At 39.6% G+C, this 21,046-nt stretch overlaps 1 protein-coding gene across 5 annotated transcripts in view; it reads left to right on the top strand.

Annotated features, from left to right (window-relative positions):
- Positions 1 to 21,046, top strand: part of ATG7 (autophagy related 7) — a 294,585-nt gene that overhangs the window by 17,757 nt on the left and 255,782 nt on the right. For 4 of the 5 annotated variants that reach the window (XM_034776085.1, XM_034776084.1, XM_034776083.1 and 1 more), the window contains exons 7-12: positions 713 to 862; positions 3,952 to 4,040; positions 5,633 to 5,754; positions 8,983 to 9,076; positions 12,846 to 12,990; positions 13,425 to 13,583. In XM_034776085.1, the coding sequence (XP_034631976.1) occupies positions 713 to 862; positions 3,952 to 4,040; positions 5,633 to 5,754; positions 8,983 to 9,076; positions 12,846 to 12,990; positions 13,425 to 13,583 (759 nt within the window). The remainder of the gene's footprint in view (positions 1 to 712; positions 863 to 3,951; positions 4,041 to 5,632; positions 5,755 to 8,982; positions 9,077 to 12,845; positions 12,991 to 13,424; positions 13,584 to 21,046) is intronic. The other variant, XM_034776088.1, reaches the window with a different exon arrangement.

The raw sequence follows: 21,046 nt of genomic DNA, 5'->3' as shown, positions 1-21,046 counted from the left end.
CACCTTGTCTCTCTAATTAATAACAGTTGAGTATTTTGAAAGTAGGAAAGAAAGTTTAGTTTTTGTGGTTATTCATACTTTTTAAACAGAATGGAGGGCTAAAGACTGTTTCTCTGAAAAAAACATAGTTTATGTAAGATGGTATTCAGTGGTACAGTTGTAGATGTCAGGATCCAAAGCTACAATTGCAGCTGACCACTGAGAACTGATGTACCAAAGTAGCTAGAATGGATGATGCTCTTCATTATGCAGCATCATGATCAGTGTTTACCACCATCTGATCCTGTGCTAATTTTCTTTTGTACTTTAAGGACAAAGCAGAGCTTTCAGCCCCCTCTCTCTCTAACAGTAGGACTATTATTATTTAGGGCACTTCCAGATTTGCAAGTTGTTTTGGCCCTAAGAATAACACTTTAATTTTGTTTTATCTTTTTTTCCATATATCAGTTTGCAGCAGTGCTTCTTCTGCCTGTTTTGCATCGAAGATTATATGGTTTTAACTTTTGCATATTATTTCTCAGATGCTTGGTTATAGTTTTTTTTAAAACTACGGAATAAATGGTTAAAAACTGTTAGAATAGATACACTTGTGTTCAGCAAGTTAAAAGAAAAAAAAGTATTACATATTCAGTTAAGAAAATATTTTTAGACTCACACAGGCACTGTTGAATTAGGATAATTCCAACCATCTGTTATATCTTTTTGCTTTCAGATTCAAGCGCTCCAGAAAGCATATGATGAACTTTGCCAGAGGGAGGGAGTTACTGCCTTGCCTTACTTTTTAATCAAGTATAATGACAAATCTGTTTTGGTGTCACTGCTTAAAAACTGGAATGATTTTTTCCAAGATCAAGAGGAAAAGGTAAGTGGAATTTTGCACATATGCTCGGATGCCAGAAATATTTGTGCTGAATGTACAAACTGTTTAACCTCTCACTGGAATACTATACTGAGATCCAGTGCTTGTCCACTGAGTAGAGTAGGTCAAGTCTCTGAACACCAGTTGCTCCCATTGATTACACCTGGACTTCGGGGAGCATAGCTTTAGGCATCTCAACCAGGGTATCCAAAAATCCAGGCATCCCAAATTAGTGGATGGTTTGAAAATTTGGTACTTGAGCTCCCTATACTCATTACCGCATCTTTAAAAGAGAGATCATAAAACTTAGCTACTTTACTGGGCTGTTATGAGGATGAGTTAATAATATTTCTTAGTCACTTTGAACACATAGCATTAGGTAAGTGCAAAGCCTACCTATATTGTTATTTATTTGCTTGTATGCTGCATGTAGGGGAGGAGAATGCAACAATTCATTTCTGTAGTTGCTGCACTAGTTTTAAGTACACCTGGAAATGTTATAACAGTGACCTTCTACAAAAGAAAATATATAGCCCCATTATAAATTAATAAAAAATGTTAATATTACTATATTCAGCTTGTATCTTTCAAAGTACCAGCAATAATACAAGAAAAACTGGCTCCTTTTTTTTAACTCTGCTGAAAAAAAAATCTGTATTTGAACAGTGTAGAGTTAAGTCTTTCATAGTCCTGTAGATGTGATGCAGGCTAAATGTTGGTTAGATGAGGTTGGAATGATTTTTTTATGTTGTTATGGGGAAATCATTCTCTGCATGTCTCCTTTTGAATGCAAAAAAAGCACTCTATGTTCCTTGGAGCCACAAGAGAATTTCCATCCTGATAATTCATAAAACAGAAGGCATCAAGGCAAGGGTTGACCAAGCTAGTTATACATTACGTAGTACTTACCTGTTCCATTTATCATCATGTTGTCCAGGTGCCTAGCTTTATTAGATCCTTCTGAAATTCTTCAGAGCCCTCTTTACTTTGACTAACCTTAACTCAGAGCCTTGAATAGTTTTTTGCTTTATAATGCTAAAAATTTACTGAGGAGCAAAGCTCCATAACTGAGTTTGAGGGAGAGCTAATTGTGCAGAACAGAAATCTGTAAAGCTATTCATATCTCACACACAGGGAAGAAATTAAAATAGTCATTAAAGTAGTTCAACTCTGTTTTGTAACATTTGAGCTCCAATTATTTCCTCTGCTTTTTCCATTCTTTTTCTAAAATAAGGAAAATATTGTATTGTGGCTATGTAGGTGTTATTTTGAAATGAGGAAACTTTAAAGACTAAATTTAAAAAGTGGCACTTTAAGTAAGTGTGATTTGAAATACTATTAGATCATAGATACAAGCATGCCTTATCAGATGGAATCTTCCTCTATATGAGAGAAGCCTGTATCATACCAAATAAAGTCCTTTCTTAGTGTTCAGTTAGGAGGGCAATTTCTGAGTTCTGTGCTTAAATCCTTTAATAGAGGATTGCCCTTGCCAGTGACTTTACCTTTACATTGACTGACCCAGCATCTATTACCCTGTCTCTTTTTATATCCTGATTATCCACCATCCATCAACAGGGAGGTTTGCAAGGCAATAATCTGACCACTTGGTAGGCATCTTCAGGTTTTACAAAACTGCTTTTTGGGCTTAGATAGTTGAGGAAATGCATATGGTGCAGTGAAGTACAAGTGAATGTTAGGTGGCAAAAATGAACAAAACTGGGAGCTGTGGGAAACATTAAAAGGCGTGAAATGGCATACAATATGTCAGGGCAACCTCAGGCACGTGTGCCAAAGGTGGCATGCAAGCCGATTTTTGATGGCACGCGGCGGCGGGCTGAGCGGTTCAGCCCACCGCTTCTCTGGGATTCCGGCTGCTGCCTCGTTGCCAGCCGGGATCCCGGCCACTGGCCCCACTCAGCGCCTGCTGCTGGTCTGGGTACCCCCAGGGAATCCCAGGCTGGCAGCGGGCTGAGCAGGCCGGCGGCTGAGACTCCGGCTCTCAGGAGTCGGTGGCTGGAACCCCAGAGTGGTGGGGTCCCGGCCACCAGCCATGCTCAGCTTGTTGCCAACCTGGGGTTCCATTCACTCAGCCGGAGGCGGGCTGAGTGGCTCAGTCCGCTGCCAGTCTGGGGTGCCGGCAGCAGTCCATGAGGTGTTGGCAGCACTCAGCCGGCTACTGGTCTGGGGTTCCATCTGCCGGCCCCGCTCAGCCTCCTGCTGGCCTGGCTGAGCAGAACCCCAGGCTGGTAGCGGGCTGAGGGGTGCCGGCGGCCGGTACCTCAAACCGGCAGCAGACAGCTGCTCAGCCCGCCACCGGCCCCACTCAGCCCAGACCAGCAGTGGGCTGAGCAGGACCTGGGATCCTTGTCTGGGATGGTTTCATTCACTCAGCTGGCAGCGGGGCTGGCGGCAGGCTGAGCAGGGCCGGTGGCCGGGACCCTAGTCCAGCAGCAGGCTGAGCCGCTCAGCCTGCCGCCAGCCCCGCTCAGCCTGCTGCCAGCTGAGTGAATGGAGCCGCTCAGTCCGCTGCTGGTCTGGGGTTCCGTCCGCCACCTCCTGCCAGCCGGGATCCCGGCCACCGGCCCCCCTCAGCCTGCTACCAGCCTGGGGTTCTGCTCACCCAGGCCGGCAGGATGCTGAGCGGGGCCGGCGGCTGGGATCCCAACTGACAAGGGGCTGGCAGCCAGAACCCCAGACAAGGATCCCAGGCAAGGATCACACTAAATTGATAAGATCTGCATTTTAATTTTATTTTAAATGAAGCTTCTTAAATATTTTAAAAAACTTATTTACTTTAAATACAACAATAGTTTATTTATATAATATAGACAGAGAGAGAGACCTTCTACAAACGTTAAAATGTATTACTGGCACGCGAAACCTTAAATTACAGTGAACTTGGCACACCACTTCTGAAAGGTTGCCGACCCCTGCAATATGTCATAGTTTGGTAGGCGTTGTTAATTACTTTTTAAATGCCATATGTGATTTCTTACTGACATAACGTGTAAGATAACAAGATACACTATATTACTGTGAATCTTGTGCTGTTATCCATAGAGTTTTCAATGGGGCTATTTTGTTTGCAGGTGACGGTTGGAGTTTATGATCCCTGCAATTTTACCCAGTATCCAGGATGGCCGCTGAGGAACTTACTGGTCATGGCAGCACACAGATGGTATTGGTTTTATCTCTTATTAGATGAGCCCTTTTTTCGGCCCACCTGACTTACACAACACACCCTGAACCTTAACTTTGCCCTGAAATATGCAAAAATATATGCAAAGGTGAAAATAAGAAATTACTAGGAGTGTGTTGGAAATGGATCCCTTGAATAGGAAATACCTTAGAAATTTGTTATTTTGATCTTTCTGCATATTTTTGCAAATTTTAGTGGCAAAGGCCAGGAACCCAGCCTGTTGCTACTTCCATATAGTCCTTCACTTTTTGGCTGCTCCCCTCCACATTCTTAATGGTTAGTTTCTAGACTTTGAGCCCTGTTTTTAAATTCTCTCCACTCCAAATCTTTCTGAAATTTTACCTGCTACATCACATTCCAGAGCAGAGATTTATTTCTGAAAAGTTTGGTAAAAGTAAAAAAATAAAAATCCTCTTTTAGGGGAATTTGGAGTAGAGGAGGGTTAATAACTGAGTTTATAAAGGGAAACCTTCAACTTAAACTAAGGAGCAGCTACTGCCACTTCATCATATAGCAGATTTCTAAGTGAGTAGAAGCAAAACCTGAAAGCCAGTCTAGTCTCTGGATTTGTTGTGTAGTACCGACTGATTGAGGATGCTAATGTGTGCAAGTGCCCTTGGAAAGCTGTTTTGCTCCAGAGAATAAAACTGTCAAATGACCACCAATGGTACATGAGCTAAAGTCTGAAGAACACATACTCTAAAGTTCTTCTGCATTGCCTGATTGAACATTTGTTTTTGGTTTATTTCACACTGTCATCTTTTGCGTTATAAAATACCATCCATCTAACATTGGGTTGTTTGATTAATTTAAGCTGCAACTTCAAATTTTTGACGTTCTAGTAACGTGTAATGAGACAATAAACCTTCAATTAACCATGTTAACAGTGGCATTTTCAAGGCTGCTAGGTGAATGATCGCATAGGAGGATATATCCGTGTGCATATCACTTATCTGTGCATCCTATGGGGATATGAGAATCCCAAATTCCGTTATTTTCCAAACACCTAATTCTTTTACTTTGATGCCCAGCAGTGAGTGAATATAAATAATGGGTGCAGAGCTAAGTTGGTGAAGGGTGAGGAGACAAAAATTGAATCAGATCAAGGATTCTGAGGAGTGTATTAAGTCATGAAGGAGGTAGGATGGCACCTCCTGCTGCACTGTCATTGCAACTTTATTACACTGTACTCTGGGGCTTCTCTGGTCATTATACCTCAAAACATATGGTGCTTCTAGTTCCCAGTAACACTGTGCAGATGGGTAGTTAACAGTGTGAAAGTCCTGAGTGCAATTTCAGTGGAGCTGCACCAGTTTCCATATAAAGGTGGACTGCGTTAGGTATTCATTAATCATGTTGGGTTTCTTCATATTTGATCAGATAGAAATATAGGCATGTTATCGTATATGAATCCAATACCAATGGAAGATTTGTCATAGTCTGAGTTTCCAAAGGATTAAAGCTGTATGACACTAGAGGACTAATAAAGTGAAGTTCCTGTTTGAGCATCCTTCTGCTGGAGGAGTGCCAGATCTTTTATAACTACCTTGCTATTTATTTTTTAACGCCAGGGGTAACCACCTCCATTCAGTCGAAGTGCTCTGCTTCAGAGACAGGACCATGCAAGGTGTGAGAGACATAACACACAGCAGCATCTTTGAAATAAATCTTCCACAGATGCCACAGAGCCCAGGTAATCCATTGTCAAAGGATGACTTTCAGAATACAGAAACTGATGTTACTTGACTTCTCTTCTCTATGATCACTAAGAAGATGGAAGAGAAATTAGTGCTGCTAACTTGTTGCTGGTGTTAACTGCTACCTCAAATATAGTGCATCTTAAGTATCAGAGGGGTAGCCGTGTTAGTCTGTATCCACAAAAACAACGAGGAGTCCTGTTCAGGTTGGGGGGCTGTCTGTAAGCGAGGATTGGCCTGCCTCCCAAGGCCTGTGAGAGTGGGGGATCATTTTCCAGGTTAGGTTGTAGATCGTTGATGATGAGCTGGAGAGGTTTTAGCTGGGGGCTGTACGTGATGGCCAGTGGTGTTCTGTTATTTTCCTTGTTGGGTCTGTCCTGTAGTAGTGACTTCTGGGTACCTGTCTCGCTCCATCAGTCTGTTTCCTCACTTCCCCAGGTGGATATTGTAGTTTCAAGAATGCTTGATAGAGATCTTGTAGGTGTTTGTTTCTGTCTGAGGGATTGGAGCAAATGCGGTTGTACAGCCCGCTGCTAAAACCTCTCCAGCTCATCATTAACGATCTACAGCCTATCCTGGAAAATGATCCCCCACTCTCACAGGCAGGCCAATCCTTGCTTACAGACAGCTCCCCAACCTGAAGCGAATATTCAGCAGCAACTACACACCATGCCACAGAAACACTAACCCAGGAACCAGTGCCTGTAACAAACCCCGTTGCCTTCTCTGTCCCCATATCTACTCTAGTGACACCATCATAGGACTCAGCCACACCATCAGAGGCTCATTCACCTGCACACCTACTAATATGATATATGCCATCATGTGCCAGCAATGCTCTTCTGCCATGTACATTGGCCAAACCGGACAGTCTCTAGGTAAAAGGATAAATGGACACAAATCAGACATCAGGAAGGGTAACATACAAAACCCAGTAGAAGACTTCAGTCTCCCTGGACACTCAAGAACAGATTTAAAAATAGCCATTCTTCAACAACAACAAGAAAAACCCTTCAAAAACAGACTTCAAAGAGAAACTGCTGAGCTACAATTCATTTGCAAACTTAACACCATCAATTTGAGTGGTTGGCTCACTACAAAAGCAATTTTTCCTCTCTTTGTATTGATACCTTCTCATCAATTATTTGGTGTGGACCACATCCACCCTGATTAAATTAGCCTTCAACACTGGTTCGCCACTTGTAAGATAACTCCCTTCTCTTCATGTGCCAATATATATTTATGCCTGTTTCTGTAATTTTCACTCCAGGCATCTAAAGAAGTGGGTTTTTTACCCATGAAAGCTTATGCCCACATAAATCTGTTAGTCATTAAGGTGCCACTGGACTCCTCATTGTTTTAGTGCATCTTAAATTATTCAGATGTCTTTCTGAAGAAAATAGTTTTATCTTCTAGAAGGAAAGAGGATAATTTACTTTGAGAGTAAGGTTCTTTGGTGTAATCATCAATCCTTTATGCTCTCATTTTAATTACAAGCATGATACAGCCACAGGTAATTTCTGTCACAGTGCATACATTATTAATGTATGTTGTCATTTCTTATTAAAAGTGTGTTTAATCACTAGACTATCAAAAATACACACAATCATATTAAGTGCATGAAACAAGGTACTTTTGAGAGTACAAAGTGGATTTATAAAACCATAAAAATCACAATTTTGGTATGTTCGGGATATTTTTGTGATATTAAGACCTGAAGGAAATTAGAGTAATGCGTTGTAAATTTGGGAAACCAGGACTCAGTTGCTGTTGATAATATTGCATCAGAACAGAACAAAACTATTTATAGATCCTTTCATCTGAGGGTCTCAGAGTATTTCACAAATAATAGTTAAAACAAAAGTCACCATCCATGCAAGGTCAGCGAGTGGTATTATACCTATTTACAGATAGGGACACCAAATCATGGAGAAGTGAAGTGACTTGTCCAAGGTCACTTAGCCCCCAGTCCTGCAGACAATCATGCATATGCACCATTTAAACATGAGTGTAACTCTTTGCAGGATCAGGACTGTAGCTAGTCTTTGTCAGAGCTGGGAATAAAACACAGATGCCTCTCTTCTAGCTCTGAGAATCACACTGCTATTTATTACTTATAAGAAGTTTAAGGGTACATCTACACTACAGCGGGGAGTCGATTTAAGATACGCAAATTCAGCTACGTGAATAGCGTAGCTGAATTCGACGTATTACAGCCGACTTACCCCGTTGTGAGGACGGCGGCAAAATCGACTTCTGCCGCTTTTTGTCGGCGGCGCTTACTACCACCTCCGCTGGTGGAGTTAGAGCGCCGATTCGGGGATCGATTGTCGCGTCCCAACGGGACGCGATAAATCGATCCCCGAGAGGTCGATTTCTACCCGCCGATTCAGGCGGGTAGTATAGACCAGGCCTAAGAAATACTTGGGAAAGATCAGTGTAGATATTACAGTAGTCAGTTAACAAGCTTACATTTTAAGTCTCCATCTGTAATATTAAATATTGCTAATCAAAAGAACCACACATTCTTATTCTTGTAACCTTTCTCCTCCCCTTCTCTCTCCTTCCCATGTCTTTTCTCTGTCTCTAAAGTGCCTAGCACACTGTGGGTGCGATGTGCTGAAAAAATACATCTGTAGATGCCAAATTTAATACTCACATATAGGAGGCTTCAGTTTAAAAGCTGATATAGGCACGTGTGTGGGGGTGAACAAGATTTTTGGTACTCTCTTGAAAGGATCTGGAGACCTGCTATCCCCTGCCCCAATGGTGTCCTTAGGAGAGAAGACCCATCTGTCTTGACAATGGCATGGGATTTTGATGGTTAATTCCCAGCCAGAGTCCAGAGACAGCTCAGGGAGACACTCACAGCTGGGAATTAATTAGGTGCAGCTGAATCTATTTAGGTTCAGTATGTTAGAGGTTCTGTCCAGACCAGGAAAACAAGGTACGTTTAAAAGCATGTTAGCTAAGACTTTTCAACTAACATGCTTTAAAACACTGAATAAATAAAAAGCAGTGTGCAGTGCACACAATATGAAAAAAGGGACACTTTCTACCAAATTTTTGCCATACAAAAGAATCTCTATTGCAGTGAAGAGTTCTGTTATTTAACATCCTTAATGAATTGACAGTTTTGGGAAAGGTGGGTTTGTTGGTTTTTTGTTTGGCAAGGTGAAATTTAGGTTTTTAATATCATGGAGTTTTTTGTTTGTTCTGAAAAGTAGATTGTCCAAAAGCTGTTGGATGGGAGAAAAATCAAAAAGGAGGCATGGGTCCAAGAATGGTGAATCTCAGTGAATGTATGGATCCTAAAAGGTATGTGGTGGTTTAAAAACATTTATAATCTGATCAGGCCTGAAATATAGCAGGCTTTGAGGGTCCAGGGAGCGAGAATGTAAGGTCTAAAGACTACCTGGATCTTAAATGTGCTTTGTCAGATAAGAAAATATAGTTGTGACAATGTTAGTGCCCAATCCTGCCATCCATTTTTACCAGGTGCAATGCATACTCCCATGGAAGGTCCCATTGACAGTGGAACTTCTCAGAGTAGAAAGCACCATGCCTAGTAATAAGTGCTTCCAGGATGGGGCACTAATTTGGAAATCCAGATTAGTTACTTTTTAAAGTTAAGTTGAATGCAAGCTGTATTTCTATGTACCTGTGTTTCTGTGCATAGACCTGTGTTTGTATTGTTGAATTCTGTGATTTTACTTCTTGTCCTTCCTTTTTAGTTTAACTTTATCAATGCAGAGTCACAATGTACTTAATGGCTGGCAAGACATAAGAACAGGTTGACTGCTGTAAAGAATGTGGCCTTGGTAACTTCCATCATTGTGCCCTTAAGTTTTGATCGTTCAGGGTGCAGAATGCTCCTGTGAGAAGGTACATGCCCTCAACTCCTGCTGAAGTCAGTGGAAGTTGAGGGTGTTTAGCACCTTGCAGTATTGAACAGTTTTAATTTTATGGATAGTTTCCCGCTCCCTCTACCTCTGAGGTGTACAAGTGAATGATGGAAGAGGTAGAAAACATGCACATAGCCCTTCCTGAGGAGAAGCTGGAAGAGGCAAAAAATGAGTGTATGATGCATAGCTGTACACAATGACTGGATGTAATGTAGTGGAGCCCTCGGCAAAGAAGAGGTGATAAAAACAAATCAAGACTTACGTGGGACTGAAAGAGGGGACCATGCTGAGTGTAAGGAGGGCTGGTTCTGGCAGAAAGAAGTCTCCTGTATATGTTATGTGTCATTTATCTCCCTCATGGATAAGCTGCTGTGATCTGCTCTGCTCAGAACTTTAAAAGCCTGATATATTGACCAGCCAGCCGATCCAACATAGGCTGCAAATGAAACTAGTTAACTGCTTTGGTATCCTTTAAAGTGTACTGCACTCTGGAGGAAAGGCATGTGTAATAATTCTTGTGCAGTGTGATGGTGACTGGCTGAGGGGCATCAGAGAAAGAATTTAACAATTACCTGTGGCATTTGGATGGAATCTGAGGTGAAAGGTCACTTCTCATTTTCAAACTTGGGTCAGAGGCTGTTCACCTTGGAATATAAAATGTGGGTCAGCATCTTATCCAGCAGATTTTACGGACCTGATCCAATTCCATTAACTTCCATGGACTTTGGACTTAATCCAAAGTAAGTAAATCATTTCCCCCCACCTTCCCCTGCAGCATGGGACGTGGATTGCTTGCTAGAATCATCTGGGGATATCTCACCTCATCACTTCCCTGACTTTGCAGAGGCCTTGAGCATTGGTGGCATCATGATCTCTCATGTTTTCTGCCTGTGGCACCTGAGAATTGAAATGCTTCACTCCAACTAGTGTGACTGGGCTTAATATAGGAGTACTTGAGTGAACTATATAATCTGTGCTATTCAGGAGGTCAGACTGGATGATCTAATGCCCCTTCTGCACTTAAACTCTATGAAACTAAATGTCATGTTCATGGACTGCCTTTTTTGGTTTATTACTTATGGGCCTCTGGAGTATATGATTTTTCATAGCATGAAGTGTATGTTTAATGGCAGTCTTGTCAAATACCTAGGGAGTAAGTTTTAAAAATAGGACAATTACTGATTGTCTTTCTGATTCATTTGTAAGAACTACAGTAAACATTTTTATAAAACTTTATTGTGTCACTGTTTTTGGCATATTGATTGTTATATGAGATGACAATAGGATAGAATGTCAAAATTTGTGTAGGTAAATAATGCTGCTGGCACAACACTTCATCTTTACCTCCTTTTTTTTATTACTATATATTTGATTAGCAAAATGTTTAGTAGAATTTATGCATAGTATCTTTAAGAATTCTCTGCAAGGGCCAAAGTATATGAAAGTAAATTGCATGGACTGATTAACGTCAAATCCGTTGAAAAGGTTCTTTATTCATAGCAGGGAGTGTTGTGCAGAAGCAGACTCTGTCATTTTTACTTTTCATTTTAAGTATTCTTAGAGATGCTCATACTGTATACTGCTTTAGCTATTTCATTAGCTAGTGCAATGTTTCCCAGCCTTGGATGTGCTTCTCTAAAGATCATTTAGACACAGATATGCAAAATAAATTGATTTCTCTGTTGTATACCTGCATTTAGCTCTGTAGTATCTAGGCACAGATGGCTGTGAGAGGAAGAGCTTGCATGTAGCCTGCTAGCCCAAGCTTTTCCATTTTGCATCCGTGCTGCTTGGGTCAGTCAAGTGAGCGCATGCATCCTTCAGTAGAGAACCTTCAAAGGTGGTTATCTTCTTTTTGCCTGTAAAAAGAACAGGAGTACTTGTGGCACCTTAGAGACTAACAAATTTATTAGAGCATAAGCTTTCGTGGACTACAGCCCACTTCTTCGGATGCATACAGAGTGGAATAAATATTGAGGAGATATATATACACACATACAGAGAGCATAAACAGGTGGGAGTTGTCTTACCAACTCTGAGAGGCCAATTAAGTAAGAAAAAAAAACTTTTGAAGTGATAATCAAGATAGCCCACTACAGACAGTTTGATAAGAAGTGTGAGAATACTTACAAGGGGAGATAGATTCAATGTTTGTAATGGCTCAGCCATTCCCAGTCCTTATTCAATCCTGAGTGGATTGTGTCTAGTTTGCATATCAATTCCAGCTCAGCAGTCTCTCGTTGGAGTCTGTTTTTGAAGTTTTTCTGTTGTAATATAGCCACCCGCAGGTCTGTCATTGAATGACCAGACAGGTTAAAGTGTTCTCCCACTGGTTTTTGAGTATTATGATTCCTGTTTATGCTCTCTGTATGTGTGTGTATATATATATCCTCAATATTTATTCCACTCTGTATGCATCCGAAGAAGTGGGCTGTAGTCCACGAAAGCTTATGCTCTAATAAATTTGTTAGTCTCTAAGGTGCCACAAGTACTCCTGTTCTTTTTGCGGATACAGACTAACACGGCTGCTACTCTGAAACCTGTCTTTTTGCCTGTAGAGAAGGATGATCCATTGGTTAGGATGCTAGCCTAACACCCAAGAGACCCAGGTTGAATTCCCTGTTCCACCACAGACTTCCTGTGTAACTGTTGTGACTTATTCTGTGTGCCTCAGTTCCCCATCTGTAAAATGGGGATAACAATACTTTCCTACCTAAACGATAAATACAATAAGGATCATGACTAAATATAGGCTAAGTACATTCAGGATTGTGATGTAATCAGATACTTCATTGTTGGGAGACATGTAAAAACCTCCAACAGACAGAATGTAGTCTTGTGTTCTGCTGGGCAGGAGAGAAGGGGACTGAGAAACAAAAAAGTCAGTGAAGAATAAATTAAAAAATATATAGAGAAAAGACAGGGTTTAAAAAGAGAAGAAAAACTGAACTGAGATCAAGTGGACAGAAAAAGAGAGAGATGATAGCAGCTGCTGGGGTATATCATGAAGAGATGTGGGGCAATGAGTGGGAGGAGCTCCAGTCTTTCCACCTTCCCCCTTCCCCCCCCAAGAAAAAAATAATTGAGAACCAGTGCTTAGTTGGAACGGAAGGCCAATGCTGCATTAGAGAGTATTCAGGAATGATGTTTGTTTGTTTGTTTGTTTTTATTTCACTATATAGGTTAGCTGAGTCGTCTGTGGATCTTAATCTTAAATTGATGTGCTGGCGGTTGGTGCCTACTCTTGACCTGGAGAAGATTGTGTCTTCTAAGTGTCTGCTGCTAGGAGCTGGTACGCTGGGTTGTTGTGTAGCCAGAACCTTAATGGTAAGTACAGGAGTTACTCCTGAAGGTGATCTGCTGTCTCTCATAAAGGTTGCGTATGCTATATGTGTGTATCACAGAAATATTGCAGTTCTATGTGTTTTTTTAAATTAAAAACTGCCCATGTACAAAGTGCAAATTTGTCTTGAATAAAATAACAAATGAGTTCACAAAATCAAATTCAAACCAAAATATTTGAAATAAATAATTGTCAGTGAGAGACAGTTCAGTGGGATCAAAGGAATTTTACTATAGGTAGCTTCTAAAACTGTAATAACTTTAATCTGCAGTTAAACGTAGAATTTGAATTGTAAACAAAAGTCCACTTATGCTTTTAATGCTATAGACTCAAAGGGGTTTCTGTTACATCCTTTGAACCAAAGTCTTACAGTGTTAAATTAGTCATTACCAATTACTTGGATTTTTTGTTTGTTTAGGGATGGGGAGTCAGACAGATCACATTTGTGGACAATGCAAAAATCTCCTATTCCAACCCTGTACGGCAGCCTCTATACGAGTTTGAAGATTGTCTCGGTGGTGGGAAGCCTAAGGCACTTGCGGCAGCAGACAGACTGCAAAAAATATTTCCAGGAGTGGTAAGTAAAATATTTTGGTGGTTATATCTCAACATATTGAGAAGACAGCTGGCCTTAAATAGCTCCACAGTATTCCTTTGCTGTGCTCATGTTAATGCTTAAAAAGAAAAGGGGAGCAGAAAACTAAAATGCAAGGAAACAAAGTTTATACTGCACTCACTGGCAAACTGTAGGAGCTGTATTCACATGCAGGGTGCAAGGGAATGAAACTTGTGGCAATAAAAATAGGCAACAAGATGAGTTCTAAGGGCTCATCTCAACTTCCTTTCCACAGAGTCACAGTAAACAAATGTTCTCCAGTTTCTCTTCTGTGGTTTGTTTTAATGTGCTCTCAGAAATGGCTGATTTTGGAACAGTTCCAATGAATGTATTTAAAAGCTTTGAGCATTTCACACAATCTTGAGGCTCTATCCATGTTCCCCTTTTCAGTCACATGTAAATAGTTTGGTGTTTAATTACTTATGCACTTGAATTTTTCTTTCATTTTTAGACAGTTAACACAAATCAAAGCTATCTTGGTTACTGCCCAAATCTGTCTCCATTCATTGTCTTACATTTTCTCCTGCAGACTTTCAAGTAATCATTTCTCTGGTATTAACATCTATTTGCAGTTTGCTATAGAGAGAAGTCTGTATTATATTTTCACACATGCGTCTAAGACCATTGCTGTTGTTCCTTAAATGTCTTATGATTTTCAACCTGTTGAAAAGCCAGAGAATTACCATTGGTAGTGTCTGTTCTGAAATTACAGATCGGAAATTACCGGAGTGGGGGGCTAAAAAACTAGTGGTATTGTATGTGTTCTGCTATCAAGCTTGGGAATTCTAGATAAAATATAATTAACAATATAGGCATCAATCCTGAAATAAGATTGCATGTGAGCAGACCCCTGTGCCATCAGTGGGACTTTGTATGGCGGCATTGGTCCATTCATGTGCATCCAGTGGCCAATGGGGCACAGGTTAGCACCATATTTTCCCAGATGTTTTAGGCAGAGTTTGGGTAAACTGGTAAAAAGTTAGGTTATCCCAGTCTTCCTAACACCTAATTCCCGATCTAGAAAGGACTCTTTTCCCTGCACATCTTTAATAAGACAATCTTATTTTAAGATAATTTCCATCATTTAGAAAGATGCAAATCTTTCACCTTTATCTGATAATGGTGCCTTTGGACTGAAATGACCTAGTGTTCTAGAGATCACCACAAGAGAACATTATTCATATCTTGTGAATAGTAAAGCTTTTTTTAAAGAGCGAAATAATATTATCCTGATTACAGGTGTGAGAGCAAACTTCTGTATATTTTTAATGTCCCCTGTTGTCCACATTTTGCTTCTATATTATTTTGTAAGGTTGATATTGAATAATTAGAAGTAGAATTTGGCCAATAATAGGGATTACTCAGGTATTCATTTCACGTGGATCCATGTAATTTAAAACATTGTTCTCAAAAGCGGTCTCGTCTCGTCTTGTCTCTTAAATAGTCTGTAATGTTCCATTTATACTTCAGATGTCTGTATTTCTTCTTGGTTTAGCTGCTGCAAGTGATGACTTTTTTCTGAATCCCATAACCATGTGGGCTTTTCAGATATTTTTCTCATCTTGAACTGTGTCCTTAATATCTTCAAATTATGTCAGTACTCATTACTTTAATGAATTCAGCTTCCTGTATGCTTGAAACCATTAACAATTCTGCACACTGTATCCGTTGTGGCCTTGTCTAGAGGGCTGTGCCCTGTTCGCTCTGATGTCCCACCTGACTTCCATTATGTTATTAGCATGAGGTGAGAGAAGGTGGCCTTATGACAAAGATAATTAAGAATATCCTGTTTTTGTAAGGAACGTGACAAGCTGAATTGTGAAAATGTCTGTTAGACTTTGGCATTTTCCCCTCACTGTTCTTTGGTTTTAGGCCAGAGACTAAAAAGGCTGGTGGAAATGTGAGGCCTGGCTCCTAAAGGGTGTCCCTTGTTTTAGGTATCAATTTAGTATTTTGAAACTGAACATGTGAACATAAGATACTGAGCAGACAGTTGGTGAAAGGTGGATACTTTTAATAAAATTATTCATTTGTCCCAAGACCTGTGGAGAAGCAGGGTAAGAAATGTGCATACACACAGTGGCTATGCAGATTTCCATAAGAGATCAGCACTCGCATCTGGGTCCAGATTTTCAAAAGAGCTCATCACGTCGGATAGCAAATTCTTTTTGTAGATCTGACCATGACTGTGACAGTAGAAGCTGCAGAGCACATCTGAATATCTGGTCCTTTGTGGGTATACAAGCAATGTTGAGAGGGGAGTGGGCAATTCTGACACATGACTTATGCTGTCTTGCCTCCTGTTTTCTACAGAATCCTGCAGAAAGGAATTAACTATGGGAAAATATTGCTGTAAATATATTGTTTGAGATAATTAAATTTCACATTTGACTTTGTGATATCCAACCAATTATGTAATCATTCTTTATATTAATGTATTCAACTCCTTTTCTAATTATTATTAATTTCTCCTATCCACCTTCATTATTAACAAAAAAATAAGGATGTTTTAAATATTATTGAGAAACATAAACTGTGTGACATTGCTCTGTTACAGCTGCTCATACCCTACCGAATTAAGTAGACCTTATAAGGAAGCTTCTTTCTAAATGTTTTGGAAATATGTTTTAATTATTCCAAGGACTAAAATACTCAGCTGTACCAGCATATTTCTGTTCTGCTTCTATTTCTTGATTGTAATGCCATAATTATTCATTTTGTTGTGCAGTACCACCTGAAGCCTCAAGCATCTGTAGTTCCATTGTGTCAGGCACTATACAGCCACATAGGAAATGACAGCCTCTGCCACAAAGACCTTATGAGCTAAACCTTACCAGCAACCTTTTTGTGTCTGGCAAAATGGGAAAATACACAAATATTATATCACATGAGTCTGTAATAATTCTACAGCTCTCATATTAGTATTTTTAAAAATAAAATAAAATAAAACAAACACTTTGCCAGTGAAAGGAAGCACAAATTTGCTTTTGTTCAGATATAACACTTGAGCAAAACTTGTCTCTTTATACACACAAGGACTTTCCTGAGTAAACATTTCAGTTGTTAGATTTGTTTGTTTGCTGCTTTGATTTCACCCCCCTCCCCCGGCTTTATTCCAGGCAAAAGCAGTGTTTTTAAATGCTGCCCAGTATTATAGAAGTGCTGCTGCACCAATATAGTTAAGTTTGCATCATGACTTCTGTTTAAAAGTTGACCTAAGTCCTCTTAAAAAATGGCACAATTAGTTGGATTCCTTTGAAATTGTTTATGCTTTAGGAGGGTGCTGGATAGGGTTAGTGTCCCAAATATGGGGGGAAAATTCAGAGGTTCATTTAACAGACCAGTTAGGTTAATGCAGAAATTCTGCTTTATATCTCTTTTTTTTTCCAAAGGGTTTCACCTGTGACACTATACTGTAGCTTACAGATTTTATTTATGGTCCATGTCAGAAGTAAGCATTTATTTTGGTGATGAGGGGGAATATGAATTCTGTGAGGTGGGAATTAGAAATGCTACTAAAATGACAGTGTTCCTGAAAAATTAATCCGAGCCTTCAGAAGAGGTGGTGGCTGTGCCAGAAATTTTATATTTGATTTAGCTTTCTGTTTTTAAGAATATGATAGTTGGAACTAGATATTAAAAAATTGATCAGCTGTGAAGAAAAGTGTTGGAGACTCCAGCATGTATTACTCATTTTTATGATAGTGCACTTATGAACAAAAGGATCCCATTTTATGAATAAAAGGCCAAATAACATGTAATGCAGTACAATATTCTGATGTTTCATTTTCATCCCCTGTTTAATTTGTACAGTTTTGGATAATTGTTCAGCTTTTAAAACTCTATTGAGGTGTCAGTATCAGTGAGCAGAGCTGGCTTTAGCCTTTTTTTGTGGTGGGAAACAATTTTCACCCCAGTCACATTATATGCACAGAGCCAGCCTGAGGTTTTGGAATTTTGGGGAGGGTTGGTGATGCAACTTTTGGAGATACAACCCAAAATATCTCATTCTTCCTGTAGAAAAGTATGTGTGTGACATCTTTAAAACCCTTCCTATCTGTCCATCCCAGCCTCCTGCTACTGGAATTGGAGTCCAGCTACTTGTGCTGGGATCTGAGCACAGCTGCCAAGATTTTAAAATAAATTTTGCGAGGGATAATTATTTAAATAAGACGAAAGTCTGTGGAGACACTTGTCATGCACACGCTTACTATCACCACCCGGATACTGGAGAGTTTTTGTGCATTTTGGTGGATTTGAGCAATTTACAGATCTTAACTACTGAATCATCACAACCTTCTAGTGAGTTACCTATTATTACACCTATTTTGCAGATGGGAATGTGATGGCAGAAAGGGTCAGTGCCTGATTTCAAGAGAGGCAGAACACCCGAATCTCCCATTGACTTCAACTTGAGTTATGGGCACTTCTACAAGTTAATTCCTAAGTGCCTTCGTTGACTTCTTGTCAAAGCTGTGATTAGCATGCAGGCATCTCTTATCCTTGTGCTTAGTCCACTACACCATTTTGTTTTCAACTCCATTGAGTTTCCTCAGAGAGAGATCCTGCAGGGGCCCCAGTGCTATCAGCAGCCCTTCCATGGCTGTGTACGGATCTGGGTTCCGTCCAAGTATCAAAGGACTCAAAGCCATGGTTTTCATACCCAAATGGTTTGCATCACATCACATGGTCACGGAGATCTTCAAGAAAAGAAGAATTAAAAATTCACCACCTTAAAAACTAAAAAAAAAAAATGCTTTAAGATTCTCCTTTTAATAGTGAGGTTCCCGTCAATTGGGGAAGGGGAAGGAACCACAGCTACAGACACTGCCACCTCTATATTTTTGGCAGTACCATTTTCTTAATTTAAAGTGATATTGTTTTAAAAGCTAGCATGGGTGTGGTGCTAAAATGTATATCATTATTATTAATTAGGGTAGTGCCTGAGGGCCAATCCAAGAGTGGGGTCCCATTGTGCTAGGCACTGTACAAACAGCAATAGACAGCCCTTGCCCACAACACACACAAGCAGAGTAAACAACGTGATGGAGACAAATGTGTGAGTTTTGAGGTTTTTTGAGGGGAAGAGGGCTTTGTGCGGGGGATCAGCTAAGTGGAAGGAAAAGGGGAGTGAACGGGGCTGGGCAGGGAAGGAGAGGGTAGGAAGGGCAGGTGTGATATGAAGTGAAGGTGAAGAGACTGAGGGCAGGGGACAGGGAACAGTCAATCACCACAAGGCAGAGAAAGTCAGAACTGTCTACAATCAAGACTAGAATGTCCAAAGGTGAAAGAGCTCCCCGCCTTAGCTGATTCTGCTCCTGTTGCAGTCTTTGGCTGTCTGTTCTTTACACTTTTCCCCCTAAGTTCACATGATGGGGGAGGAAGAAAGGGTACCTTGAGGGGCAGAGTTGAGGTTAGGGGGAGTCTCTCCTGTACAGTTTTATATTATTCTGTGTGTATTTACTGGAATGTTTCATGAATGTACTAGAATTCAAAGGCAGTGTGTTTGAATTCAGTCGATTCATGTTTGGTTTTTCTCATGACAACAGCTTGGTGAGACAGGACATGAAAGTGGCACTCATTTCTGTAAAATACTGTGTATACAAGGTTACACCCAAATTTTGTGTGCGTGGATGAGACTTTAATATGCTGCTCCACTATTTGTCATCTTATTTTATTCTCATTTTATATTTTTATATCTTGTTCTTCTTTTACATTTTTTCTCTGCATTTGTAAAATTTTAAATGCTGCCAAATGGACCTTTGTTTTTTTTTGTATAATTAGACTTGAAAGGATTAGATTTTAACCAGTAAATATCAGTAAACAATTTCACCATACACACACAAACTGATGAAAAAAATTTCCATTGATGATGACGATTGAAATTTACAGATAGGCAAAGTAAGAAAAATGCTGCTTGCGAACTTATTAGTTTGATTTAAGAACACTTACTTTGTATATTTTGACATGTGATGATGATTTGTGTTTTAACTGTTATAAACCTTTAACTTTTTGAATCTGAACATATACTGTTAAATAATTCTGACCCCCCCATAATTTCCAGCAACTATTACATTGTTTTCAATTTTTATCTATTTACATTTTATGAAATGTATTGATATTTTCCATAGAAATTATAAAAAAAATTGAAATCTGTCAAGCCTATCTATAAATATATGCTCTGCACCAAACTTAACATTTAGTTACTGCAATAGAAGTGAACACTGAGGTGCACCATCTACTGGTAAGTGAACTCGACTACATTACCACCATCACTTAAGAGCACAGTTTTAAAAAAGAACATATATTTTAATAAACTTTTGCACAATCCCCAAATTTCAGTAGTTGTTCATGTAAATGTTTGTACTTGCACACTAAACTTTACACAAAATGTATATATGTATATAAACACACACACGTATTTATAATGTATTACCATAGAAATTATAACCTACATTAACTTTGTATTTTGTCATGCCTGGCCTTAATCTTGTGGACTGTGTAATATTTCATTTGGACAGGAAAAATAATAGAGTATGGTTGACCTTCAGCTAAAAATTCACTTCCCAAATACCACCAGCATCATGCTGAAACAAAGCATTCATGTGTAAATTAGTGTCTCATAGAAGCCTTTAATTTTTCAGGATTTCTTAGATGAGTAGGAGACATTTTGTGCTGGTTAATTCACAGATAGTTTTATTTTAAAAAAACACAAGTGCAAAATGTTCTCTTACAGTTATTTCCCATTTTATTTTTCAGATTAGAGTATTAAAATCTATCCAGTAATTATGGAAATCATCCATCCATAAAGGTTCTGATTTGCATTATCCTTATGAGTGCACATACAGTTGAGGCCTGTGATACATTTGATACATTATTTGTATTATGGGCAAAAATATAAAAATGACAGTGATAGTAATAGGTTTAAGAAGGACTGTTTGGTGCAATTTAAATAGCCATTGTTTTCAAAGACTTAGAAGATGAATAGCCAGTGTGCTTGAAATTCCATTATGCCACGAAAGCAAGTGATTTTTTTTGCCTATGTCAATGGAAAAAAAACTTTAGGCTCTGATCGGGGAAAAGATTAGAAATTTCCCTGGATCCTGCTTTCGTACATGGCCAAACTATTTGGAACTAATGGAGCTAAGTCAGAGGATTCAGTGTTGGTCAGAATTGCAAGTTTCTCCTGGAATGGAAACTTCATTCAAACTAGTCTCTTCACCATTCTTCTCCAACAGTTGTACACCCAGTTCTAGAGGGAGGAAAAATTAGTCTTCCTGAGTCATGTATCGTTTTGTAATGAAGACTTAGGTAATATCTGGATCAACTCTCCCTGAAGCTGCTGTTCCGCAGCAAGGGCCTTCACATAGAATACCCCTTAACAATGTGCGTTCATTTTTTTTTATGGATATTTTGTTGTATAT

Source organism: Trachemys scripta, chromosome 7 (assembly GCF_013100865.1).
Source record: "Trachemys scripta elegans isolate TJP31775 chromosome 7, CAS_Tse_1.0, whole genome shotgun sequence".
NCBI lineage: Eukaryota > Metazoa > Chordata > Testudines > Emydidae > Trachemys > Trachemys scripta.
The sequence above is the reverse complement of the archived record's forward strand: the minus strand, read 5'-3'. Positions and strand labels throughout refer to the sequence as shown.